The sequence below is a fragment of the Hydractinia symbiolongicarpus genome, chromosome 15 (genome assembly GCF_029227915.1).
Source record: "Hydractinia symbiolongicarpus strain clone_291-10 chromosome 15, HSymV2.1, whole genome shotgun sequence".
Taxonomy (NCBI): Eukaryota; Metazoa; Cnidaria; class Hydrozoa; order Anthoathecata; family Hydractiniidae; genus Hydractinia; species Hydractinia symbiolongicarpus.
The window spans coordinates 10,922,861-10,949,547 of NC_079889.1; the positions used below are offsets into that span (position 1 = coordinate 10,922,861).

Below are 26,687 nucleotides of genomic sequence, written 5' to 3' on the forward strand. Positions count from 1 at the left end.
ATGGTATTCTATTGCAATTTCTTCCCACACTGTTTCTAGCACTTTCTCTGAACCCTAACCCCGATATCATTCGCAGTTGTCTCTTCTTTATATAAATTATTTAGAGACAACAGGCGCTGAGAACGAGGTTGTCCAACCTATTTCTTTTTCTTGAACTCTGATCTTATTAACGCTACGCCTCTAAGTCTTGTTTCTAAAAAATTTGTACTGAAACGGATCCTCCTAACAAGCCCTGGGGACGAGATTGAGGAGTTTGTTACTAGTCTAACCTGCACTTACAGGCCATAATATGACGAGAATACAACACGATAAGAATGAACGTACTTGTTTACTTCATCAAACTAAAATTTATACTTCTTCTACATCACGGTTCACTTTTTCCCCCAGACAATAAGCCGTGAGGTTAAAAGAGACAAAACAACCTGAGATGGCGATTGACTCGCTGACACAGAACAAATACGCAATAAGTCATTCTTCTACTATATTTTCGTGGTTAGATTTTACAATTTTCGATGCGGATTGTAAGTTGATAGTTGATTCAGGTGTGATAGCCGCATTCGGTCGTTTCCCTCGCAGCGGTTTAACTAATTGTGTATAGTATTTTGGTTCTGGTAGATGATCTAAGAAAATTAAATAGATTATATAATGACTGCCGTCAACGTTGAGTCTGTATCATGTTGGCAATCAAACTCCTAAAACTCCAGAAAGGACTTCAGTAGTTTCTTTGGTGCTATTGTGAAAGCTTAGGGGTCTTAGCACATTTAAAGCTCCTATTTGATATACAAAAACTGTGTAAGCACAGCAACCGCTAAACTAGACAACCGCCTAACTCCAATTATATCCTTATGTTTAACGCTGAAGTAGGAACGAATGATTCACACTTTTATAGTCTATGGTATGACTCGGTCGTGGTTTGAACACCAGAACTTCCGTACTGGAAGTAAACGCTCCACCACAAGGTCAGTGGTTGGTTCTATTAATTTGCGACCCAAGTCCCAACCTAATTATACTGTTAAGAATTAAAAGAAGATGAATACGGCATTCGCAATAAAGGACATCTTCAGGGTTGAAAATATTGTCCAACAAAATATGTGCAGCACTCTTTTTTAAAGATGAGCGGGTTAAAAATGCTATATATTTTGCAGAATATTTTTTTGTGGCTGACTAAATTTTCGTAAAAATTGCGGAATTCCTTTTCAGGGATTCATACATCCGTATATTTAGTAAAGGCAAACTCATTATTTTGCTTGACTCAGCTTCTAGAAAAAAATGCATTTTTACAGAACAACAAAGAATCAAATCAAAAGGACAAAAAAATAAAACATTTTGCGAAATAAACTTTTGCGAATGACTGGTTTCAATAGAAATTTCGCGTAACTTGATTTTGCGGGTTTGAGTCATATCTGTGAAAATAAGTTTGACCAAAGGTTCGGAAAAATTTCTTCCGCAAATATTTTTTTCGTAAACTATATTAAGTGCTTTTTCGTCAGTTATGTGATTGTGGATGCTGGACAATTTTGTAGAAAAAAATGAGTATTTTGCGGAAGATAGCTTTTAAAAATAAACGTTTCAACTGAGCAACAAACACTCAGAAAATCGAGGCACGTAAAAATAATGTTATCGTAACTGTTGTGGATACAAAGAATGGAAAATTTTCCGGAGGCATCTTTTACAGATGACAGATGGAGGATTTGGTCAAAATCCTTAAAACTAAGTTCCGCGAAAATACACAAAGAAATAGTACATTTAAGGCCTCATGTTATAATTTACAGAACTTTTCGTTTTGAACATGAAAATTATGCCAATTTACAAAAATAATGCTTACAAAGTTTCATAACAGTTGAGCGAGCACTTATTGGAGAGAGGCGCCTATGCCAATATTATGTCTAAAATGTTTATAGTAATCGGCTACCGCATATTTAGTCTTAGTTCAATTTCACGTGGTAAGCTCCGTTTTTTTTAAAATGGTAGCTGGATTGCTACTTTATGCTACGGATGAACGAAATAGCGAAGATATGTAAGTAAGACGGACGACGGTGTTATACGTGTGAATCTAAGCAATCTAATATAAAAAGCCAACTCTTTTTGTGTTTGTTTTGAGGAAGTTTCCACATACAATAATTTCACAAACTTGTCATTCCAGCATATTAAAGCGAAAATTAACAAAGGATTGTACTAACCTAGGTTGACTTCGTGATGTATACTCGATTCCTTTTCAACGTAGCCCTAAAAAAAGTTTTTTTAATAAGAAAATTATAAATAAAAAAAATATTTCTCAGACTTTTAAAACATAGGTAAATCACTTAAAAGTTTCACTAAATTTCGTAGTGCCCTAAAAAGCTGTTATACCATCGTATACATATACTTTTTACAAATATACAGAACAAAATGTACAAGTCATATGGCATCGTTATATCCTCTTGATCTCACGACCACCTTAGTTATGCTTGTCTGCGCGAAATTGAATCCGAGCAAATTTCCTGCTGCGCGAAACCTATGCCTCGTAAATTTAGGGTCGCGCGAATTTAGGACCGGCCTAAATGTACAAGTCATTCTAATTTTTAAAATAAACTTGAGCCTTACACACAAAACTCGGCATGTTTCTCTTTTTAATTAGATTCTCGTAGGTAAAGGCTATATTACTAAATAGCCTGGAAAAGATTTTAAAACAATGATTATTTTGCAGAGCATTTATTTGTTAAAAAAATAACTTTATGAAAATGTTGTATTTTTCACTTTTTAGTTATTTCACCAAAAGCGAGCGTCCACTTTTGATTATAACTTGCGAAATTAAACATTCGCGAACTATTGACCGCCGCGAATTATTGACCTGCGCGAATTCCAGTACAAGTAACAAACAAGCCACAAAGAGAAAATCAAAATTGTATTTACTTACTTCGTTGTATTTCTGTAGAATATAAAACGGTTTACTTGTGTCTTTTAGAAGAGTAACAACTTCACCAGTGCTACTAAAACATATACTGTATGGTTGAGCAGGAAGATGAAACGATGTTTTATACGTCAGGTTGTTTTCTGATAACGTCAAATGGACCAATTGATGAGAGCTATAGAATAAAACAATGCATGTTATTAACAAAGACTGGAGAAATTTTAGGAGCACGAAATACTAATTTTATCAAGAAAACTTAAAAGTGCAATGCAATGCCTTCATTAATCATATTTATTGTCTAGTAGATAAGGCCCGTGGGAAAATTCACTTAGGCAATAATACATTGAATTTTAAAATTGCTAGGTTCCTCTAACGCATTAACCTGTTCTGATGTAGTTAACACTTTACACCTCGTGTTTTTAAACTTCTTTTCTGCGCTATTTTCTAATACTCTCGAACAGATCTACAGGAAATATCACATTTTGGATGAAAAAACACTCTAACCTTCCCAACACCACCGTATTGCTTCGGATAAACGCCCAATGCGTTAAGTAAATTTGAAAGGCGTTTAAAAAGGGGTATTTATTAAATAGGGCGTTTATCAAAATTATTAACATAGTTTTGTCGAACTTTTAAAATGGAAAATGCAACTGTTTCTGACATGTTATGTACAGGATGGATTTCTTTACCTTCTTAAATTTTACGTTAAAAGAGTTCCAGTCTGATCTGTGTGAAGAGAATAATACAACAGTATACCAAACCAAACAGGACTCATGGAGATGCAAATCGATTAAAAAAAAATGAAAAAAACCCGAAAAGAACAAGAGTTACCATTCGCCGATCACAAAGACATCTCCATCACGCTGTGCTATTTGACTCACAACAAACTTCTCCTAAACAGATGTACAGAAAATAAACATGAAAATCGATTTATGGAATAAAAATAAATTAAAATGAAAATCTAAAATAGCAATGCCTATCCATATGTTCAAGTTAAGCAATTCGCAATGGATCAGAAAGGTAAAAAAAAGACTCCCGGTCCTTTAAATAGCGTCTCTTAACATTAGATATTACCTTCCCCTATTTGTTTTACCGCAATAGCCTGTAGAACTAAAATGGGCTTCTTTTTTGTCGTCTTTTTCGCTATCGAGACTAGTGAGGCACAGAAGGGTACCAGTCTAGTGTAGCAGTACATAAATTATTAGTTTTTGAGTGTTGATAACAGAACTACCCTGTTGAACGGTACAAAAGGTACAAAAATCTATTATTTATACAAATAAATCATTTTGAATTATTATTTTATGTTCGGTTGGTTTCGCCAGTTTCACCAAGCTACAACGGCCGTTTGTTATTTTTTTTTTGTGATCTAAAATTTTATGGAACTAGATTTGTATTTGCTTACAAGGAGTTTCAAGAGGTTAAAATTCTTTTTAAAAAACAAAATAAATCAAAAAAAGTTGTTTTATTGATTTTTACGTTTCATCTAGCTGTCAAAAAAGCAGTGTTCACAAACTTGAACTCATTTTTCTACTTTCATATTTTTCTTTCGTCTTTCGCTGTGCCAGTTGAAAATAATTAAATATTAATAACATGATCATTTTCTTCTGCATAGTTGGAGAACTAAAGCAAATACTCCCCCGTAGAGGATGTAATAAAGCAGTAATACCCCGTAGAACTTCCTGCCAAAACGGCTGGTTTATCTATTTATAAAAAACACAATGTTTCTTAATTTGAGGTTGAGTTTATGGGCTACTTTTAACTGCTAGCTAACAAAGTTTTCATTTTCTCTAAAGTTAAGAAACATTCCGGCTGAACTCAAAAATTATATTCCTTATAAAAACAACAACGAGACTACCTATGAAGAATAAAAATCTGTTTAGTTCTGACATTGCATAAACAATAATATAGAAACCTTTTCAGTCGTTCTTGCAATATCGAGTGATGATATTTCAGTCCCTTCTTTAAAATTCCAACATTTTACTGTAGAATCCTAAGAAACCAAACATCATGCGAGATAAAATTGAATCGATGTTGTATTTTTCTCTATTAACAAATTTTGAGGAAACTTGTCGCTTAAAGTACCCACTCTATTAAGCCTGGGGACCATTATGTTTATCTCGGCTATAGGAATTTTTGGGATTGTGTTGTAAGAATAAAAAAAAAGTCCCTTTGCATTGGTTCTAATATGATTTCCAAACGAATCCTTTGATATTTTCCTAGTACATTTTTATTCCGACTTGAACGACTTGCAAAGTGTTGAGAAATGATGACGTCATTGTAAAATCGATGACTGCCGCTCTCTACCATTTTACCAAAATAGGCCTGGTCCTAATAGGGTTAAAATTTCAAATACTAAACATTTGTGTCAAATGGCGACCCAAGTTGTACTATACAGCTCTGCAAATTTCCTCAACTTTGTGATAACCCAGTGAAAAAGCAGTAAAGGTCCATTGGTTTGGTACTCTTTAGTACTCTTTATCCCAGTTTTTTTGTAGTTTTAGTAGTGAAATGTTAAATCTAGTTGCATTGCTTTCAGAGTGAATAGCGCATTTGTTGCATCAGAAAGATTTAAAACTTAAAGTGGACAGTCAAAACTATATTCGGCCAAGACAGTGCCATAGGAGTTGAATGTCTTATTCGGATAGTTTGAGGTTTTACAAACAAGTGGACTAATGGTATTTAAAGAAACAAACACGACTTTTCAGAAATATTTTTTGTTTATTGATGTTACAGAAATGTGCATGGAACTTACTGCAGATGCTGACAACAGGATATCATCGTTAAATGGCAGTAGACACGAAACAAGTCTAAAAACAATAATTCAAAGAGAAGTCATCACTCACAATTTCTCTACTAAAAATTTTTCTACAACAAGAAACAACGGTACTAATACATTCGTTAAGAAATGTTTCTTAACGAATTTTAAATTGTGGAAATAAAAATAAAGAACTTACTTAGTATGACCTAAGCAGTATAAGTGTATGGTGTATGCATTGGGATAACAGCTTACTCGAATTTTTTCATCCCTATCTCCAGTAATTATAAATTTGTCAGACTGTGTCATTTTCTAAAAAAGCAGTAAATTAAAACACAATCAACGCTGTAAATTTGTCATTATAACCGAAGAAAAAATTGCAAGACACACAGGGTTTCCCATTTTTCATACAGGGAAATATATAAATATCTTTCAGTCTCAAATAAAAAAGCTAGGCTGAACCATTTTGCTGAGAAGATCTATTTAAAGGAGGATTTTCGCCAAGCGAATTGTGAATGGCGAATTCGACGGCGAATTATCTTTTTGATTTTCATGTGAAACGAAAAACATGGGGCAAATTTAAAATACCGAATGTAAGCACTCTTTTGGGTATTAAAAACCAGACAGTTTTTCACTTCTCAGTGAAGCAAACTTTTTAAAGCAAAATGAAAACAAATAAAACTGAGCATGCTCAGATGCATTTATGAAGCAAATTGGACGGCGAATTCGCCGTCCAATTTGCTTCATGAAAGTCCCTCCTGAAGTTTAAAAAATAAAATATTAAACATTGTTTTTGTTAGCCACTCACTGTAACCTTTGGACAATCGATATAACTTATTTATCTAGCCTGTCCTGATATTCATCAAATAGAATAAATTTAGTTACCACAGTGAGTACCATTGATAAATGACCAAGCAGAAGTTTGGGCTCTTCATTTTTAGTGTTATACATGCATCTAAAACCAAAATGAAAGTATACTATGCACTTATATTAATTTGTTTGATTCAGTTGAAATACATTAAATTCCCTGAAGGCATAAAAAATTATGCCTTCAAGCAATTAAATTTGCAAGTTTTGTCAAATCCGCAAAAATTATTGGGGAAATGTCCAAAATTAATTTTAGATATATATATTAAGGTATAGATTAAAAAAAAAATGTTGACAAATCCTTTTTTTATGAAATATAATTCTAGTGAAATATTAGGACTACCAAGATCTAATTTTGTGAAAATAAGATCTTGTTAGGCAGTTAATGCATTTTCCTCGGCAGGCCAGACATTTTATAAGTCAATTAAGCATATAGACACCTGTTGAATTTTTTACGCATGAAAAGTTTCTTGCCCATGCCATATAAACAGAAATCAAAAAACGATATTATGCTGAAAGATTTCTCCACTACCATTTTATTCTAATTCCAAATAAGAATATATGAAAATTTTCATCTTTCATTGTGAGGTAATAAGAAAAAACCTGTAAATGTCTCCGTATTTATCACCAGCAACTATCGTGTTCTCATTGTGACAAAAATCCAAACATGTTGGTCTTTTTGGTAAACAACTAAAAATCAAAAAGAATAATAATCCTACCTAGACTTGTGGTATCAAACTTCCCCCAAGTTCTCTGTATCTTTGTAGAACAATAATTGTCAATTAACCATAATTTTCCGAGTAAACTTATTGTGCACAAATTTAAAAAACTTTTTTTACGGCCATAAAAGTTCATTTATTGTCAAGCATTGCATTTAGGATTTTGCCAGTTATATTGCCATGTTTTGCTTAGATTAAAATTCTTTCATGGCGTGGAGGCTAAGTTTCGTCATTAACACAACGATGGAAATACACTTGAATTAAATTGCTGTCGTGTTATGACTTTCTGAAATTAGGATTCACGCTCCAGGTTACAAAATGACAATGAACATCTATATATTATACCAGTATACGTATACGCAAAATGTTAACCGCAGTAGCAAGACACATGAAATCACTTTAAATGACAGGAAAACCCATGGATTTATCCATGGGCCACCAGCTAGTATATTTAATATCACCTTTATAACATTTAACTGTCAGTTTAAACTCATTGGTTATGTATTATATTCGAACCTTCAGCCTCAATACTATTTTTGCCTTTTTTATATTTATTTTTATTATTATTAATTGAAATTGTTACTATTGCTATGGCTTCAATGAGGGCGCTGCAAAGGGAGTCCTAGTGCATTTAAGAGAAAGTGGTACAGTACAGCCATTGCTCAACTCTTCCAGGGTTTGAACCCAAGACGTCCTGCACTAAAAGCAAAGCTCTACCACAAGGATACTAGTCGGTAAACCCAACAAAACTTACAAGGAGGAATTTAATTTTTTCTCACTGATCTTCCATACTAAAACTTTCTTGTTTTCTGTAATGGCAGCCAAATATTCACCATCTTTAGAAAAACAATGACATATAAAGCCACAACTAGTTTCTTTGTTGTTGTCATTCTCATTGCTATTTTCTTTAACTATTTCATTGGTATATTGCAGTATTGTGGTTCCAGAGCTGAAACAAAAACATAAATAGGATATAGGAGAACATAAAAATATATTAGGTCAAGATTAAACTTTATGAGTTTTTTATAAGTGTTTATCATAAACCCATTTTTTGAAGAAATGTTAAAAATGTGTATGATATAAATATAGTTAAATATCACAAAAATTGAATTAATAATCCTAAATACTTTAAAATATTAAAATTTCTTTCATTAACACACCATTCTCAGCATGAAAGTGAGGCACTTCTTAGTAAACTTTGTACACAATAAAAATTTAGCTGGTGAGAGGGATGTGTTGTGAATGATCTTAACGTACATTTTTCTAAAAAATTGTTTATTATTTGATATTCTAAAGAATAGGTTTTGCGTAGCAAAACTACATCTCCTGTAGTTATAAAAAAATATATATAAAATTGCGGTGGCAAGTAGCAGTCAGATAAGATAGGAAGAAACAGAAAGTAAGAAACATGAAGAAATTGAAGTTGTATTTTATATGTATACCTGCATTTTTGAGAGCGCCCTTAACTTACAATGGCTGAATACGAAACTATTGCTTTTGTAAGGATACATGGCTACAGAATTACACAAAACCAATTCCATGGTAGTGGAAAAAATGTCCATAACAAAAATCACTTTGCTGACATCATAAAAATTTAATTGGCAGACTTTTTTCATTCTTCTGCCTAAATGGATTTATCAGGATCATAATTGTTTCAATTTGAATAAAATGTAAGGAATTGTGTAATGGTTCCTTAAAATGTAGCTATATTATACATACCTTTTTTCAAAAACTTGCATAGCATTATCAACAGAGATGGCGAGATACTTGACACCATCCGAACTGATGTGAGCCATTATTTTACACTATAATCTAATATTTAATAAAAAAGTATAGCTAGCCAAAATCAGTTTTTGGAATGAAATAAGGTTAGGTGTGTGGTACTTTGTACGCCAAAAATCGTTTCTACACTGTCCATGCATTCAATCTGAAAAGATAAAAATACTTGCATGCTCAAACACGTTTTTAAAAATTATGTAGCAAAAATTATTCTACTCCTCGCATAAAATAATAAAAGCATCAGGAAATTTATATTTTTAAAAAAAAAAATTTCAGCGATATTCTCACTACGTTACACTTGGCCAGATATTTTGTTATAAATTGTACAAAATTTTTGAACAAGTGATATATACTGGAGTTTATGTGTATGATTAAGACCTGGTCAAAGCATGCCCAATTTTTTTTAGGTGTGTGTGGAGTTGTGCAAGTGCAGTCACATATACTAAAATGATAAGACCGTCTAGGAAGTTTTACCTGCTGTGTTTCCACCCTGAGCCATTCGTTTCTCATTACATGCCTACTTGGCTGACAAAGGAGGCCCAACAGCCCCACGAAGACAAATTAGAGGTCGCCTCCCTTGGAAATAAAGCCTCACAAAAGTCAAACAAGTTGCCAGGGAAACCTAGAAGCAGAATTAATTATAGTTTGGGTGTGTTTTTTTCGCACTACTAAAGCTGGTTAGATTAAGTTGTTCTTAGTTGCAAATGAAGATGTCTAACAGACGTCTCTTAGGCATGAGCAAGAATAAAACATTTTTGCTACTGTACTCACATAGTACTCGTTGGTGTTGGATTTATTAAAAAAAAATATTTTTACAGTGTTATTTTCTTTGTTCGTTTTCTATGTTCAATAGCCAGTTAAAGCTGGCATTGAGATTACATGCTAACACTTTAAGCTCTGACGTTTCGTTGATTTACGATCAAATCAGCAGCACCATTTGGAACCATGCCACAGGGACCTGACACTCCGAAGAGTCAAGTGCACACCAACGCAACCTATATATGATGGTCAGGACGAGGGAGAATCTTGATTGCCTTACGACAGAGTCATAACTTTCAAGTGAACTCTCTTTTTTCTTAACAAACAAACCAGTGTGAAAAAAATTTTTCTCTTATGCTGAATGTTATTCTAATCTATTTATATCTTTGCAATCACATTGAGCATATTGAAATGATTTGCTTCTGTTAATAGAGCAATATGGCAGATATTATTTTTAGAAGTTATATATTTCACAAGCTAGTGCCCAGGACTAAATTGATAAATGCTGTTAAAAAACAGTAAAAAATGTAACAATTTAGTTTGAAAGATATTCGTGTTTTCTTTTCTTTTTTATATTCGCTAATTTCAAACAACAGGTGGCCACAAAAAATGTGAAAATACAATTAATAAGACACATGAAACATTGCCCCCTCCATTATTGCCACTAATCTTATTATGCATGCTATGATTTGTAAGATGAAAATGGATAATAAGATTATAAAAACAGGAAAATGAATCTTTCATACGTTGTTACAGACAATCTGTAATAATTAATTATTTTGTTTCTTTTTATGCATTTTAACTAAGATGCAGATCCTTGATACATGTTATTTTTTGATATAATATTTTTCATATGAGAACATAAAGCTTCATAGAAACAAAATTTAGTGCTAAAATTTAGTGCTGAAATGCTTCTTTAAACTTTCAAAACGGAGAAATGCTGATTGCGCGTTGTTTATTTTCGTCGGGTAGTGTGTACTTATATAAAACGATTAAGAAAAAAACAGCAGGTGTACGATGACTTGAAAAGCTTTGTTGCAACATAAAAAAAATTCATGTAAATTAAATGTTATTTCTTATGATGCGAATACGAAGTAAAAGTTTTCACAATGTCTAAGCACACAAATGTGAGCTATCAATAAAAATTACGCTACGAAGAATTCCCGTTTTTTGTCTTATACACGCACACAAACTCACAAATCATTCACTTATTGTACTCGCATGCGCAAGAGGCTATACTTGAGGGTATAGAGTAGTATACTTCTGGATTACTCGTACTCGTCCTGCACTACACTGTACTCAGCATTTAATGTACCCGTACTCGTATACTCATGTCCGATCAGCACTGTACCAGGGAAACTTATTATTCAAAAAACAATAACCTGTCCAAATTGATATTAAAATTATTGAAAAAAAAGCAAACACAACGTTAGTATTAGTCATTAAATTGGAAAGAAATGTTACTGGGTGAAAAATAGCCTTAGCTAGCAGCTAGCTATTGCAACCACATGGTTGATTCTTCCATTTCAACTGTTATGTAGATTCAAAACATACCACGATATCGGCGGCCTTTATTTTTAGCAAAGAAGATATTACTTCTATTTTAAGTATTAGCAAATATCTCTCATGTTCACCCGTTTTGTTCTAGGAATGTTTTGGAATGGTTTTAAGCCCTTTTCGAAGGGGAGCGAGTTTGTGCAGGATCGTTTTTGTGGAGTGCGCACAAAAGAAAATCGTGAGTTTTTTGCCCCCATTCTTTTGTTATACTTTTTGAACAATGTTTAATTGGTATCAATATAACAGGGATACGCTTGACGAAACAGCGTTCCTATGTTCGACATGCGAAAGGAATCAGTGAATGAAAAAAGCAAATAATAAAAACAACAAATTTTGAGAGGAGAGAGATGTGTGCATATTTTACATGGATACCCTGTCTACTATTTCCAAAAGGGGGCATAGTAAGCCTTAGAGTATTTAATGCTACCTTTAAGCTATGTAGACCCAATTAGGATGTGTGCACTTTACCAGACAGCTCCCTGCAACATCCAACACGGCGCACACAGTTGTGCCATCTTCATAACTTTCCTTAAATGGCTTGGATTAAACCCAGGGCTATGTTAACATTCACTCGCCCATATTGAATCATTGCCAAGGGTAATCAAACCCTGGTCTCACCCAAAATGTTTGACGGTTAAAGATGACTTTCAGTGTTTATATATGTTTTTTCGAGGTTTCTTGAGCATGCGGGAAAAAAATCGTCAGCCAAAAAAAGCAGACCTTAGGTGAAGAAAGTCAAATTATGGTTAAAAACTTTTGTACTATGGCTAGTAGCTTTTTTTACTGATATATGATCTAATTCTAAGCCACATGCAAGCGGGTGTAATTCTTAGAATAGCCACCACAAGTAATTGCGTAGGCTGTTAGATTCACGCATCTTGAACCTGTCAAAGTTCACTTGTCAATGTTCTTCAATTGTTGTATTGTAAGAACAAGCGTCACAATTCTGATTAAAAATGCGTGTTGTTTTTCTTTCAGTTTTCTCATTGTCCTATTTGACTAGTGTTTTCTCAACAAAATAGCTACAATGTTCCCGCCATTAAATTATTTTGTGATCTCTTTTCAATTTGGGCGCAATGAAAGTATTATTCTATTCGAATCTAACTAAGCAATGAAATATATATTCCTGCGTTATATATGACTTTGGACAAGTTTTTATTCTAGACTAATTTTCTAATCGTATTTTTCTAATTTTCTAATATTATTCTAAATGCGCATGAAACTGCTGGTTGCGGGTGACTATCTATAACTTTTCAGTCGTGTGAGGATACTGTGATTGTGGGTGTCACCCACTCGATGCGGGTGAGTTCACATATCTGTGCAAACTATATCGTAATTTCAAGAACAAGAGATGCCTCTAACTGAAAATAAAGTTTGGAATGGAACAACTTACCGCCTGCATTATTTTGCCTGTTGATTTTTTGAAGAGGTCTGGCATTATAAACAACGTGTCATGATAAAAGTCGTCTATGATTCGCATGTCAAGGGATATGAATATAGAAGCATCTGGGTACCAATAATTGGTGAGGTTTTATTGATAGAAAGAGAGCCAAGAAATTTGATTGACAAGTATATACCGTTTGTGTGAAAAAAAATAATGCTAGAAAAAAGATGAAAAAATTGCTAAAACTGTTTTTTTTTTTACTTATATATGAATATGGTTTGTACAATGTTTTGTACAATTTCTGGTTAAACACAGGGTCTGAATAGCTCAAAATGAGCATTAAGTACTCTAGGACTCCCAATTTAAGTTATGACCCCTCCTGCAAATAATAGACAGGGTTACCTCAATATTTGTGAGACTAGCCATGTAAAATATGCACATACTTTTATCTAGATGTCTAGACTTTAGACTATTGTTCTGTTTTTCTTTAGTACAAAAATGATTTGGAAAGTGCTAGGAGGCATCCTGTTAGTTAAATATGGTATCTCGTTGTCACAGTTTCTTTGTCTGATGATGAGGTTATATGTACTACCAAGATTTGGCATGAAATTAGACTTAAAGAAGTATGGAAAATGGGCAGGTATATTTAATAATTCAATTTAAAGATTGTACTTTTTTCTGCAAAATTTTACCACTGTATGGGACATAACCTTAACGGTAGCATTCACAATGGCAAAAGCTGAATGTTTTTACCTCTTTCCACTTCATCATTGAATAGATGCTTAATGATTTTATGTTGATAGTGAGAAATAAAGACCAGTACTAAAAGTACAAACCTAACTCGCAGCTTCTGTGCCCCTTAGCTTTACTTGAATGTAGGCAAAGTAAACTAAGTCTGTACTTTTGACCATTAGCAGGGCTTGAAATCCAACCCATTTCAGGCGAGTCTGTTCAGACTCACGTCAAATACTTTGCGCAAGTTCACTGAGTCTTTTTAGACTCCCGTAAAAATTAGTAAGAAGCGTTTAATTTTTTTAATGTTATTTTTTTACTTCATGTTTTACAAAATCACATGATTAAACATATTTAAAATAATATTTTTTACACATGGAAATACAGCATTTAACCTAAATAAATTTAGTTCAAGGAATAAATAGAACATTTAGTAAATAAAGTAAATTAAAAATGCACAAAAAAGTATCCTTGAAAAAATCTAATTAGCTAAGCTTTATTCTAAACTTTTTAGGAGAATCCGTTTGGACTCCCATAACCCTGACTTACGCAAGTCTCAGCGTGAATATATGCTATATTTTTATAACCACGTGTTGTTTTGAGTAAAAAACGCAAAGTTTTTTAGAGCTGAATAAGAGCTTCGCAATGATATTTTTTTCAACGAACAAAAAGTTTACCGAGGGGAGTGTTCGACAAAATGAGCTGGAAGGGTAAATTTTTGTATATAATTTTTTTTCTACTTTTTGGATTTTTTTTTTTGAAAATAATTTAACATTATTCTAGATATAATTTATTTGGCTTTCAGAATATATATATTTGCTAGGGTTAATATAGCGAGCAGAGGGGATATTTTAAATATACTGAGTATGTATCTTAGGCGGTTACTGTCTTCTTGAATGAAATGAATTTTTTTTGTTTTATTTTAGTGGTAACTGGAGCAACAGATGGCATTGGAAAAGCTATTGCTCTACAGGTTAGTGTGTTTGAAAAAAATATAATATATATTCAAAGAGAATTTACAAACATATTCAGAGGATTGCATATCAGAGACATATGTTGCCAATTCAACTAAAATTTGTAAAATTACAGAAGTGTTTCTACTAAGAAGTTTATTTTTTGTTTCAGCGTTTAGTCTTTTTTGATGTTGCTTGATATGTTACTTTAAAATGTTACAGCTTGCTAAACGTGGACTTTGTGTGGTGTTGATTGGTCGATCTGAAGACAAGTTAAAACAAGTGGCAGAACAAGTTGGTAAAAACTATTTTGCTTACTTTGACTGTGTTTATTGCTAAATGAGAGTATGAGTACGGGGTGTTATCCAGCTTTTTTCAGAAGCTGTTAAGCAGCTATTTCCAAATTATAAGTTATCCTGCCATATTGAATCCAAAATATTTAGCCCATTCATAAAAGTTTTTATAAATAGGGTTTTATTAGTACCTCAAACCACCTTGATTAATTTGTTATTTGGGATTCAACTACTGCTATTTTAGATTTTGGGATTACAAAAATTCTTGATGCGGTCAGCAATTTTTTGCAAACATGTTTTTTTTTTAAGTTGAATCTTTGACTTACAAAAGTTTAGCCATTTGGTGAAGATTTTATATTCTGGGGTCTGTTTAATGAATCAGACCTATATTTATAGTATTGACAGAAAAGATTCGCCTATTTCTTGAGCATAAAATTTCCTCCCAAACCTTCCAAAAAAATTTTTGTTTACATAAAGGGTAATGTAACTTTCAGGAGTGTCTCACTTTTATTGTACAGCCATATTAACTGATTTTGTTTTCTAATGGTCTTTGTGTTTTTTAGAATCCTATACAGAAGTAAAAACTATTAAGTACGACTTTAATAACACAGATGAATATGATGAAATTGCGAAAGAGTTAAAAGATCTTGAGATTGGCGTTTTAGGTAAGACTATACTTTTATTCCTGTGGAAAAATCAACTAAAATTTACCTTTCAAATTTGCCCACTATTAATCACAGCTGCCATTTTTGACTTACCGTATTTTTCTGTATATAACTACACATCGTATAACCTGCAACCGAGCTTTTTAAGTGAACTAAAAAACCCAGCACCTTTATATAACTCACAGTGGGTGTGTTTTTACTTACCTCCATCTTGAAAACCAGCAGAATATAAGTAAAAAAACTTTTATAGTGGAAAACAATGTGCTGTGTTTGTGTTAAAAAAAACTTAACTTCCTGGCATTAGTAAGTGTATTTACTTTGAATTTCACAATAAATGACAAAAAATAATAAAACTGATCATATAACCACATTCCAACCAGCACCCACATTGGAAATCAAAAAAATTGGCTCATAACCCGTGGGTTATATCTTGGAAAATACTACCAACAATACCTGGTTTCACTGTAAAATATTTAACAGAGCTTCTAGAAATTTCCAAAACTATTTTCGATTTAAATGTACTTATGCAGGGAACTTATACAACTGTACCTCTATTGAAGTGCATAAGAATATTTTCCAAATTATTACCAGAGTTTTTGTTATCGTATGTGTCTTGCATATTGAGCTAGTGAAGAAAAGCAGGTATTATTGTTGTCAGAATGTGAAAAAAATGCAAAAATTTCATCCATGAACTCTTGATGATGACGAACGTTTCCATTTATTTATTTATTTATTTAAAAATATTTATACAGGATGAGGACTTCAGTAATTTGCAAATATATACATAAATACAAAAAAACTGCTATCAATGTCTGTCCTGTCTGAGAATAAAAATGCAAAAAAGCAGTAAAAATAGTAAAAACGATAAAAACAAACAAAAATTGATCAACTAGAAATGCAACAGTATGCATACAAGGTGAGAAGTGACTTCATGTGGGAGCTAAAGAAGACATAGGCATAGTTCAAAACATTAATCCCACTTAGCTAAACTTGGAGCAGACTGGACGGCACAGTGACTAAGATAGCCGCTGAGAGTGCACATCGCCCAATAGCTGGTATCGTCTGTTAAGAGAAGTACCCTCTGAGCGCCTTCATAAAAAGAGACATTTTATCGATTTTTCGAATTTCAAGTGGCAGTGAATTATACAGTTTACCCCCTGCAAAATAGAAACTCTGCTGGGCGATTTCTAGTTTGACCCGAGGTAACCTGACAATGCAGCCGTTATTTCATGTGTTATTGTCATGTTGTTGGCTGACAAAATAATTGTCAAAATGTTCAGATGTTAGATCATTTAGTAGACACTTTTTAACGAGTACACAAATATTACCGTTGACGAGTTCTGTGATGGATGGAATATTATCACTACGGACAATCTTTCTAGCACGGTTCTCAAGCGATTTTAATTTGTTGAGCTGTGTATTTGTGATAGGTATTCTCAATGCACTACTATAAGTAATTAAAGGTACAATCATCATCAAGAAAACATTGTGTGCGGCTTCAGCGGTAAGGCACGGTCGTAATCTTTGTAGTAGGCGTAAACGGCTGCTGGCGCTTTTATATGATCGGTCGAAGTTGTCATTAAGCATTAACTTGCTGTCGATTACTGTTCCCAGATACTTATACTGAGAAACGAAATTTATCGGATTTTCTTGATATACAACTTGTAGAGCCTTGTCATGTGCTTTCAAGCGTTTAGTCGTTCCGAACAACATGACTTCTGTTTTCCCTTTTTTTAAATTTATAATTAACTCATTTTCACGGAAATATACTGATAGTCTCTCAAGGTCTTGATTGAGAAGTTGTTTAATTCTAGTAACATCTTTATGAGCAACGTATATGACGGTGTCATCTGCGTACATTATAACTTTAGAATTTGAGATATGGTCTACAAAATCATCATAAAAAATTATAAAAAGCAGTGGTCACAAAATGGAACCTTGTGGAACACCGCAGTAAATTGGCTCGTAGCTAGATCGAATATTGTTAATGTCTACTAACTGACTTCGATTAAATAAGTATTCGTTTTGATTTACAAATAATTATTTGCTTATCATTTTTTGTTTAGTAAACAATGTTGGGATCAGTTATGATCATCCAGATTTTTATCTTAATTATTCTGCTGAGGTGAGTTTTTCGTGATATAAAATCAGCACACTGTAAAAATGACAACGTTAGAACTTTAGAGAGTGAGATAACCTATAATTTTTCCTCTGTTTTACTGCCTAAGGTAGTTTTCCGACAGGTTTATCAACTAGTAAATAACTGATGTTATTTGAATCAAGGATGAGGGCTATCAAGGCTTTCGTTGTTTGAGCTGCGTTCAATTATAATTTTTATTTGATTTATAATTAATGAAGGCAATAATTAGGACAAGCACATACTTTTCTTGTTATGTTATGTCTGACTTGTCAGCAGTCAAAAAATTTTCACATATGCAATAAACAATAAATTGCTGTTCTTTCTGGTCGAAATCCATGTTAATCTAGGTGGCTTGGTAAAATGTTAGACTAAAACAAAATTATATTACTTTTGTGAAAAATGACAAATGTGAAAGGTATAACTTGATTAAATTAAGAACAACTGGATTGATCATTTTAATCTTGCTGGGTTTCTTTGTGTGGTTATCTGTATTTTGTTTCGTTTTGTCTTTATTTAGTTCTTTGATTCCATGATAAACATCAACGTTACATCTGTTTTGAAGGTAACATTTTATTAATACCATGAACTAAATAATGCTTCTCTAGTGGATGAAAAGTGCAGACGTTGGTTTCATTGATAACAATAACAAAAGATTATGTACTCTAAACCTTTACTACTACAGTGGCATCAACATTGGTCTTACCTTAGATTAAACTCCCTAAATTTAACAAACAGTGGTGGTACTGTCGTTCAATGAGGGTCCTAGGAATGGGGCTCTAGTGCATCTAAAGCTCCATGTAAACTACTGAAGCCGTACAAGCAACAGCTCAACTAGATAACTCCCCAAAATATTGGCCTTGCTGAACCTTAAGCAGAAAGGATCGATTTACATTTTTATAGTGTTTGGTATGATTTGGCCAGAGATTAAATCCAAGACATTCCACGCTGGAAGCAAACACTCTGTCACAAGACCAAAATAAAAAAAACGAACTGTTAAGAATTTTTTTTTTTGGTGCAGAAAGAACTAAATGCGGGAAATACAGTCCTAATTTTTGTATCACTTTTTATCGCACTGCATTGGATTTGTTTAGATGTCAAGAATGGTGCTTGATAAAATGGTGAAAAGGTGATGGTAACATTACTTTGTTTTGCAATTATAATAAACTAAATATCACAAAAAGTAACGTCCAAGGTCTTTCCTACGTTTACTTTTTGGCATTATTATTATTATTTAAAGTTTGCGACTTTTTAAAATGGCAAACACACTATCGATTTCAAAAAGCAGCCATTAAGATCCTGTAAAGATGTCTGCTACAGTGTGAAATTTGTATACAATAATGAATATGACTAGTGATTAAAGAAAATTCTTTTAGTCAAAATTTACAAGGGGTGAAAAATAGACATGTTAAATAAGTCGTGCAAATTAAGCGCTTCTAAAGTGGCTTCTAAAGTGGTTACTTGTATGTTTTCTATACTTGTTATTGTAGGGGTAAAGGTGGAGTTCTCTTGCATATTTCATCTGCGTCTGGTCTTCTTCCTGTTCCTTTTCTATCAGTTTATGCATCCAGTAAGGTAAGAACAGTTCTGTTGTTAGTCTTTCTTCTCATTGTTATTCTGACTGCATTGATGTCTTTATATCATTTGTTTGTTTGTTTTATTTCTTGAAATTGTTTTACTGTTGTTCTTTTTTTTACTTGTTTTTATTATTTTTTTGTTGCTACCATGCAAAAGGTATCTTTATCGGTCTGTTAATTTCCTGAATGTAATTTGCTGCTATTTTGAATTTTAGTCCTTTGTTGATTTTTTTGGTCAAAGTTTAGCGGCGGAATATGCAAGTAATGGAATTATTAGTCAGGTTAGTTGTGCCATTTTAACTTTGTAATATCTTTTTGAAATCATGTGTAAAATTTGTCATTATAACCAATATAATTTTTGTTACAAACTGTAATATATAACATAACATGTAATACAATATAGTGGCTGCTAAAAAAAAAGCACCAAGAATAATGTAAATTAAATTACAGGTGTGACAACTAAAATATTAAGCATTCTTGATCTTCTGATGTGCATCAATCTCTTGCGAAATAGTCATTAGCCAATTGTTATTATACTTTTTTCTGTTTTTAGGTGGCAACACCATTCTTTGTTGCTACTAAATTGTCAAAGTTACGCCCCAACGGTACAAGCATACCCAGTGCCGATACTTATGCCAGGCAAGTACTAAATGCCATAGGTGTAAGCCCCTCAATTACTGGCCACTGGGCACATGAGTTGCAGAAGTATATTCAGTTTATGTTGCCTGAGTTCATAGTAAAACAGAAAACATATAAGTTGATGGATGGTTTTCGCAGGCGATGGTTACGCAAACAGCAAGAGAAAGAAAAAGAAAGCAAAGATGATTAATGTTGAATGTTTTTGGTTTGTGAAATTTATTTGTTTCTAGTTCTTCGAATATTTGTCTATGAAGATGTATAAGCGTGACTTAATCTCGCTTCTTATTCATTTTTTGTCATATTAGTATTTTATTCTTATAAATAAATATTAGTATGATATATAAATGATATATAAATAAACTTATTTTACCTGGAAATAGGATTAATTTCGAAAATACAAAACATTTGTTGATCTTTATTTTTATAAATGATTGTTTTATCTACCTTTATTGGTCTATATCTTATTGACAAAATGGAGACAACACAATTTTTGTTGTTTGGAATGCAAAGTAAAACCTATGTAAAAAAAGTAGATTTATTACAGAAGATTTTGGTTTTGAATCAATTTCTGTTTTCTTAGTGTTACACCTATTATTTGCATCAATTGTTTAATTTTTAAACATTAATTTTGTCTTTGCGAAAATTTTAAGAAACGTCACTTCACGAAAATAAATCTGCGCTAAAATTAATTCTAAAAAAATTGTAGGTGTTAAAGAAAATGATCTGTCGGATATGAGCATGTTCATTAAAGGCTGCTCCAATAAACAGGCCTAAAAGATTAAAATTTGAAAGGTACTAGTAGATCCGCAGCAATAATTCTTTACAAAAAGCTTATAAAATGATTCTTTGACAAAAAAATCTTCAGCTACTGATTCGTGAATATTTAATTGCTTAAAATGCATTTTTTTTGACCTTGCAAAAAAGAATTTAAAGTCAGATAGTACTTATACTCTATTTTACCTCCATCCTAGACAATAAAACTTAAAGTCTTCATTATCCTTTGTTTGCTTATTTCCATATATAAATTAAAAAATAATATAGATATGAACTTAGAAGAAACAGAATTACATTCTGACCGGTTGATTTTAAAACGAACCAACCCTCAACTCCATGCAAAGGAGATCAATGCAGTAGTGTGTGATTCCATTGAAACTCTGTCACCGTGGCTCCCGTGGGCAAAAGAGAAGCCAACTGTAGAAGTAAGATTTTTGTTTAAAAATTTCTTGTTGGTAAGAGTAACCCTATTTTACCCGTTCAAATAGATGGATTTTTCCGTCAGTGTATTATCAATACGAACGTTCTTTTTTATTTCCTGAAAATATAGGCCTTTAGGCACACAGAAACAGTTGTATTTAATTTCTTAATTTGTTGATTCAGCGGGAATACTTATTTAAAAATATGCAATAAAGAAGAAAATAAGTAGCTTTCATTTAGCTTTCTGTTATAATTTTACATTAAATTCTTTTTAAAACAAACCTTGGGTTGTTTGTATCAAGAGGATGTGGAAAACTTTTGTTTTTTTTTTATATTTTTCTCACAATAGGCTTTTCTTTGTTTTGAAAGAAATCTCATTACCTGATGCTGCATCTAGCTGCTGTCAAAAAATTTTTTTTCACACCACTTTAAAGCTGTATGATTTACAAAGCTTGTGTTAAAATTTTAAGAGAAACGAAAATGCTATCAGAAGTTAGAGCTCTTGGGGTGAGGCACTATGGAGATTGGAGTTAATTTTTGTTGTTGTTATTAACGTTTCTCTTTATTAATTACGTCATTTCTTTCTGTACAATTTTCTAAAAATGTAGACTAAAGCTATATTTGGTAGATTTGATTATTCATGAAATTTAATATAAAAGAGAACTGACGATTGATAACAAGTTGTGCTTAAAATATTCATTAAAATGTGAAAATAAAATGTGTAAAATATTTTAAATTTGCGAGCTTTGCTTCTTGAGGTTCCTAACGTCGCCGTTATGACAGTGTCGATTAGGACTTTCTGTTCAGTAAAATACTAACTTGTTTGATGTATATCCGTGGGGATGTAAAGAACCGCATTCTAAAAGAACAAAGTGAGGGAATGCTGAACAGGAAAAACTGCATCTCCTGTGATTCTGTAAAAAGTAATTTTATTTATCTGTTTTAAAATTTTTTTTAGAATAAAATAATGTTTTACTGTCATAAAAAACTTAAAAGGCCTGGAACAGGCGAATGAGTGTTATTTTGGCAAACAAAAAAATTATGTTTATTAATTCACCTTTTATTATCTATGCATTGATAACGTTTAAATGTACATCCCTTAACAGTCTAACATTACTGATGACAGAAAATGTCAAAATTTGCTAATGTTTAAATATGACATAATTTATGCAACATAATTAAGTATGTGAAGATCTTGAGAACAAAAAGCTTTTTAAAAGGCTTTTTTTACCTTGGGTTCCCTTTAAGTGTAAACAACACTGAAATATCTTCTTTCTTTTGTAAGTTGCTATGCATTTTTATTGTGCGCAAATTTATATAGTGGAAGTAAAAAGTTGATACATGGAAAAATCCTATATTGCAGGAAACTCGAAAGGGACTTGAACGAGTATGCGCAGACAGTTGCCATTATGCATTCCGATTATACTTAAAACCAAATATGGATTTAATTGGCATGACAGGGATTATGTTAATGGAAAATGACAATAAAAATGGTAGTTCAAGCTATGAAATTGGATATTGGATTCACAAGAACTATGTTAGAAAGGGATACATTTCTGAAGCTGTTTCATGTGTGTTGACATTTGCTGTTGACTGTTTACATGCGGACCTGTTTAAAATAGTTTGTAATGAAAAAAATATTGCCAGTCAGAAAGTAGCTGCAAAACTTGGTTTTTCAATGTTTGGCACTCGTAGAGACTCATCTTCGTTGCGACCAGAATGGGGTGAATACACTGTAGTGATTTATCAAAAGCATGTCAGATGAGTGGATCAGATACTTTTTAAAAATGACAAGAATAGTGGTAGATAAATAAACACAGGAAAAAATCTTTAAAAATATTTTAAAGGCATACGTTCGTTGTAATATTATTACAACATACATGAACAAAATATAATGAAATAGGACAGGTAATTTGGAGTTGACTTAGGATCTTAGGTTATTTCAATTAATTTATACCCTTAAAACATGCTAATTGCTGGTCATGTTTGAAAAATCAGGCAAAAACTGCCTTTGTTTCATTAATTTTGTCCACAATTGTAGTTAAAACAAATCTTTCGATTCTGAAGAATATTTAAATGTATGCTTATAATTTTTTCGTTATTATGGTATTTTTTACATGGTAGAATGAAATGTCAATGAAAAATATATGATTTACCTATTTTTTTATTACTATATGTTCAGGCTTTTTACTCTCTTTGAACTTCAACCTCGACACTTTTTCCCACATGTAGTTCCCAGTGCATGAAGTAAGTAACAAGAAATTTTACCATTTTTGGAATTCCTTCTTTGAAACTGGCTCTTTCTTCCCACTAACTGTAACTGTGTAACATACATTACCACCAGAGATATGCATAGCATTGCTCTAACTTGCTTGCCTGTCACACAAGCCAGTTTACCGTCAGTAGATGACTTATAATAAGGCTACTATTTTTCAAACGATATGTCTATTGTTTTAACAAAGAAATAATGATCAGTTTGGTAAACACAGCACTAAGTAATATGGCAAAAAAACTCAAAAAAAGTAATTTTCCCTAATAACTTTTGCAGTACCCAGATTAAGATTCATTCGCACTAATCAATTTAGGCCAATTCTTATGAATTCCAGATTATTTTATTATTTTTCACCATGGAGCTGAATTTCCATTTAACAGGGAAACAAAACAGTTAAAAAAAATACTAAAATCTGATTTGCTATCTGCTAATTATTCTTTTTTTCATAATTTTTCCATTCATCTCTGCACGAAAAATTGAAATGATTTTAACTTTCAGTTCAGATAGAATTCCCATTTATCCGTTCCAATCTGTTTTATTTCTTTTTTAAGTGGAAATTCACCTTCAAGGTAAATTATTAGAGAAATATATAGAAGATAACAGAAAGATGAATTTTGAGGAAGTGACTTTGTCCTCTGATAGATTGGTGCTTAGAAGAGCTAACGCTGACCTGCACGCTGAAGAAATCAACGCTGTTGTTTGTGATACTATTGACACGCTGTCGCCATGGATAACATGGGCTAACAAGAAACCAATTCTAACAGTAAGTTTCGAATTTTTTGCAAATGTAGTAAGTTATCAGGTAAGATAAAAATTTATTTTTTCACTGTTTTAAAATATAACTTTTAAAGGTATAACCTTCTTGGTTCTTTAGTTGTCTTTCATTTTGATTAAATAACAAATTATATAATTAATACGTGCAATAAATATTGTAGTATATTTAATAAAGCATTAGGGAAAATTTCATGTAAACGTTTGTTCCTTAAAAGATATTTAATCTCTATAATATCAGCCATTTGTAACAGTGGTAATCATGCACGAAATCTTGAAGCTAAAAATAAATGCAAAATAGTTTTGTCAACTTTGCTGTTACGTAAAAACTCCTGTGGAATTTCCACGGGCTTACAATTATGTAAACTTAAGACACATGAGGATAACCAGAAAATAGCAAAGCTAGTACAAGCTATGGTTGCCTTTAAAGGGGAGAGGATGAAGAAAGTGTTAAAGAAAGGTGAAAGTTTAAAAAAAATAAAAAAAATACGAGGCCAGACCAAGAATTTAAATATCAGTTATAATAATGGTAGAAACTATAAACGCAAAGAAGAGGATTATAAAACATGCAGATATGTGACATCACAACACACACAGACAGTATAAGAGTATCATTGGAAAGCCTAACCTTTCTGGAATAAAAAGTCCTAGAAATTTTTTTGTTGTTGTTCGAATTGTTACATTCGTCACAATGGAATTGCCCATAATTTGGAAAAAAAAGCCAACTGGTAGCTTTGTGGTTCGCCTATAGCAGCAGAGGCAGTAGGCACAAAATTCCATTTTAACTCAATTCTTTGCATGAAAAAAAAATTATCTTGGCTTTATCTTGTATTTTCTTGTATTTTATAACTTATATAATATAATAACACTGTTAGTACAAGTATCTTTTTTTCAAAGCAAAGAGAAATGTTGAATAATTTTCTGTATTTCCTTTAGTTTTAAATAACTCATATTTTTAGGATAAAACACATGGTTCATTACGATACTGTAAAGACATGTCCCACTTTAATTTTCGTGTATATCTTAAGTCAGAAGCAAAGATGATTGGAATGGCAGGAGCTTATTTCGTGCCACAGGAAATAAATACATACGAAATTGGATATTTCATACATAAAAATTATACACAACGAGATTATGCAGTTGAAGCTGTTAGATGTGTTATTGATTTTGCTAAAAACGTGTTAAAGACGTGTAAGTTTCAGTTGTGTTGTAATAAGAACAATATCGGCAGTCGAAAAGTTGCAGAAAAATTAGGTTTTCGTTTGTTGAGGGAAGAAGTAAATACATATTCTTCAAGACCTGACTGGGGAGAGTGTAGAGATTGCTGGTATCAAAGAGAGTAAAGAGGTTATTATCTGCTTTTTTTTTTTACAAATTTTGAATTTTAAATTTTTACAAAATTGACTTTAGTTTTTATATGTATATATAGAATAATTATATGCAGTAAAGTAATAAATATTTGTGCAATATGCTTACTTTGTGTTAAAAAAAAAGTTGGCCTTGTATGAAAGTTATCTAGGAATCTGTTCAATTTTTTGAACAATCTTTATTGGTTCTCGAGATATTTGAGGTATTCTTTAAAGCTGCATTATTATGTGACATTATGACGTCATCAACTAGTTTTAAAGCGCGTAATTGCTGTTATTGAGCATAATTATAGTAATTATTAAAATTTATGCATGTTCGAAGCGCCAAAGTGAACTGGCAAAACTGTTACAGACAACTTCCAGTCAGCGTTATTTCATGATGTCATGCAAAATTAGTGGAACTCCTAGGTCCGAATTTTTAAGACAAATTAAAAAATGCAAATTCCTAGACAACTTAATAAGCACTTTAATTGATATTATTATGTTTCTTGGGAGGTAAGCTTTAAACTTAAAATTAGTGAAGTATAGTTGTCCTTTTAAGCATTTTATATGTCTAAAATTATTGGACCGGATTAAGCTTTTGACATTAGAATCAGAATTTTTTATTATCCCTCCTTAAACATTTGCACACTCACTTTGCATTTAGCTTTCTCCATTCCCTGTGTTGCAAACATTTGTCAATTTGGTTTGCTCTCCATTTTTTAAATTATATTTTTGTTCTTAATCACAATTATTGTGTTTATTATAAAACACAATTATAATTATTGGTATTAAATATTTCTCAACATCATTTTTAATGGCTTGGTTATTATTAATTTAATGAATTGGTTGTTACAATGGTTAGTTTTTCTTTCTGGAAGAGTTTGTCCTATATTTTATGTAACAACGAATGAATAAATTGCATTTAAAAAATTTACTGCTGACTGAAATGAACATTCAAGTATTTTTATGTTTTCATATTGTTATTTTAGTTAGGACATTTTTCACTCACAGCTTTAAAGTGTTAAACTTGACAACACCTTGCAGCACTTTACTTTTAAATTAATAAAAATATAAAGCTTATCATATTTTTAATACTGTAAAAGCTAATGAAGTGAATTTTTCCCATATGTTCCTTGTAAGCACTAGTTAATCACAGTATCATGCCACAAGATCAGGGAAATAATCAATTTAAATTTTCTGTAAGGGTGGGTTTCCACTAAACGATTTTGATGCAATTGATCGATGCAGAAGTAGGTAATTTGACTAGGTCATTATTTTCATTCGTTCAGTTGAAACCGCCTTGATAAAAAAACAGGTTTATTTCAAGCAGCAGTACAGATTAATCCTACCAATATTTCAACTTCTACAATGTTCTATTTTTAACATTAGCTGTCA

General features: G+C 32.1%; 3 protein-coding genes across 4 annotated transcripts; 2 read left to right on the top strand and 1 right to left on the bottom strand.

Moving 5' to 3' along the window:
• Positions 1–467: 467 nt before the first annotated feature.
• Positions 468–9,178, bottom strand: LOC130629019 (tRNA (guanine-N(7)-)-methyltransferase non-catalytic subunit wdr4-like). Its single transcript, XM_057442110.1, has 11 exons — positions 8,951–9,178; positions 7,986–8,180; positions 7,116–7,202; positions 6,531–6,600; positions 5,845–5,957; positions 5,643–5,697; positions 4,803–4,880; positions 3,722–3,783; positions 2,897–3,065; positions 2,181–2,226; positions 468–620 (listed from the first exon to the last, which is right to left on the bottom strand). The coding sequence occupies exons 1-11, from the start codon at positions 9,025–9,027 to the stop codon at positions 469–471; spliced, it is 1,104 nt and encodes a 367-aa protein (XP_057298093.1). The 5' UTR covers positions 9,028–9,178; the 3' UTR covers position 468.
• Positions 9,179–11,413: 2,235 nt separating this feature from the next.
• Positions 11,414–20,134, top strand: LOC130628569 (very-long-chain 3-oxoacyl-CoA reductase-B-like). Its single transcript, XM_057441516.1, has 11 exons — positions 11,414–11,504; positions 13,202–13,350; positions 14,369–14,415; positions 14,618–14,693; positions 15,252–15,353; positions 17,420–17,478; positions 18,011–18,055; positions 18,585–18,619; positions 18,981–19,065; positions 19,283–19,348; positions 19,621–20,134. Exons 2-11 carry the CDS (start codon positions 13,209–13,211, stop codon positions 19,894–19,896), a joined length of 933 nt encoding a protein of 310 aa, XP_057297499.1. The 5' UTR covers positions 11,414–11,504; positions 13,202–13,208; the 3' UTR covers positions 19,897–20,134.
• Positions 20,135–20,272: 138 nt separating this feature from the next.
• Positions 20,273–25,414, top strand: LOC130628570 (uncharacterized). 2 transcript variants are annotated; one of them, XM_057441518.1, is made up of 3 exons: positions 20,273–20,905; positions 23,756–23,935; positions 24,903–25,414. In XM_057441518.1, exons 1-3 carry the CDS (start codon positions 20,750–20,752, stop codon positions 25,284–25,286), a joined length of 720 nt encoding a protein of 239 aa, XP_057297501.1. In that variant the 5' UTR covers positions 20,273–20,749; the 3' UTR covers positions 25,287–25,414. The 2 variants fall into 2 exon arrangements, with proteins under 2 accessions (XP_057297501.1, XP_057297502.1); XM_057441519.1 differs by lacking the exons at positions 23,756–23,935; positions 24,903–25,414 and adding an exon at positions 22,264–23,691.
• The last annotated feature ends 1,273 nt before the right edge of the window (positions 25,415–26,687 follow it).

What these genes read in the sequence shown, in the direction of transcription:
- LOC130629019 (XM_057442110.1), bottom strand. Translation starts at nt 9,027, where the DNA reads ATGGCTCACATCAGTTCGGATGGTGTCAAGTATCTCGCCATCTCTGTT. An exon ending in ATGCAAGTTTTTGAAAAAAG is followed by an intron (nt 8,181 to 8,950) that starts GTATGTATAATA and finishes TTTTTGTTTCAG; the next exon opens with CTCTGGAACCACAATACTGC. An exon ending in TCCTGTTGTCAGCATCTGCA is followed by an intron (nt 4,881 to 5,642) that starts GTAAGTTCCATG and finishes TTGGTTTCTTAG; the next exon opens with GATTCTACAGTAAAATGTTG.
- LOC130628569 (XM_057441516.1), top strand. Translation starts at nt 13,209, where the DNA reads ATGATTTGGAAAGTGCTAGGAGGCATCCTGTTAGTTAAATATGGTATC. An exon ending in TCTTGAGATTGGCGTTTTAG is followed by an intron (nt 15,354 to 17,419) that starts GTAAGACTATAC and finishes TTTTTTGTTTAG; the next exon opens with TAAACAATGTTGGGATCAGT. An exon ending in ACGTTACATCTGTTTTGAAG is followed by an intron (nt 18,056 to 18,584) that starts GTAACATTTTAT and finishes GGATTTGTTTAG; the next exon opens with ATGTCAAGAATGGTGCTTGA.
- LOC130628570 (XM_057441518.1), top strand. Translation starts at nt 20,750, where the DNA reads ATGAACTTAGAAGAAACAGAATTACATTCTGACCGGTTGATTTTAAAA. An exon ending in AAGAGAAGCCAACTGTAGAA is followed by an intron (nt 20,906 to 23,755) that starts GTAAGATTTTTG and finishes AAATTATTAGAG; the next exon opens with AAATATATAGAAGATAACAG. An exon ending in ACAAGAAACCAATTCTAACA is followed by an intron (nt 23,936 to 24,902) that starts GTAAGTTTCGAA and finishes TCATATTTTTAG; the next exon opens with GATAAAACACATGGTTCATT.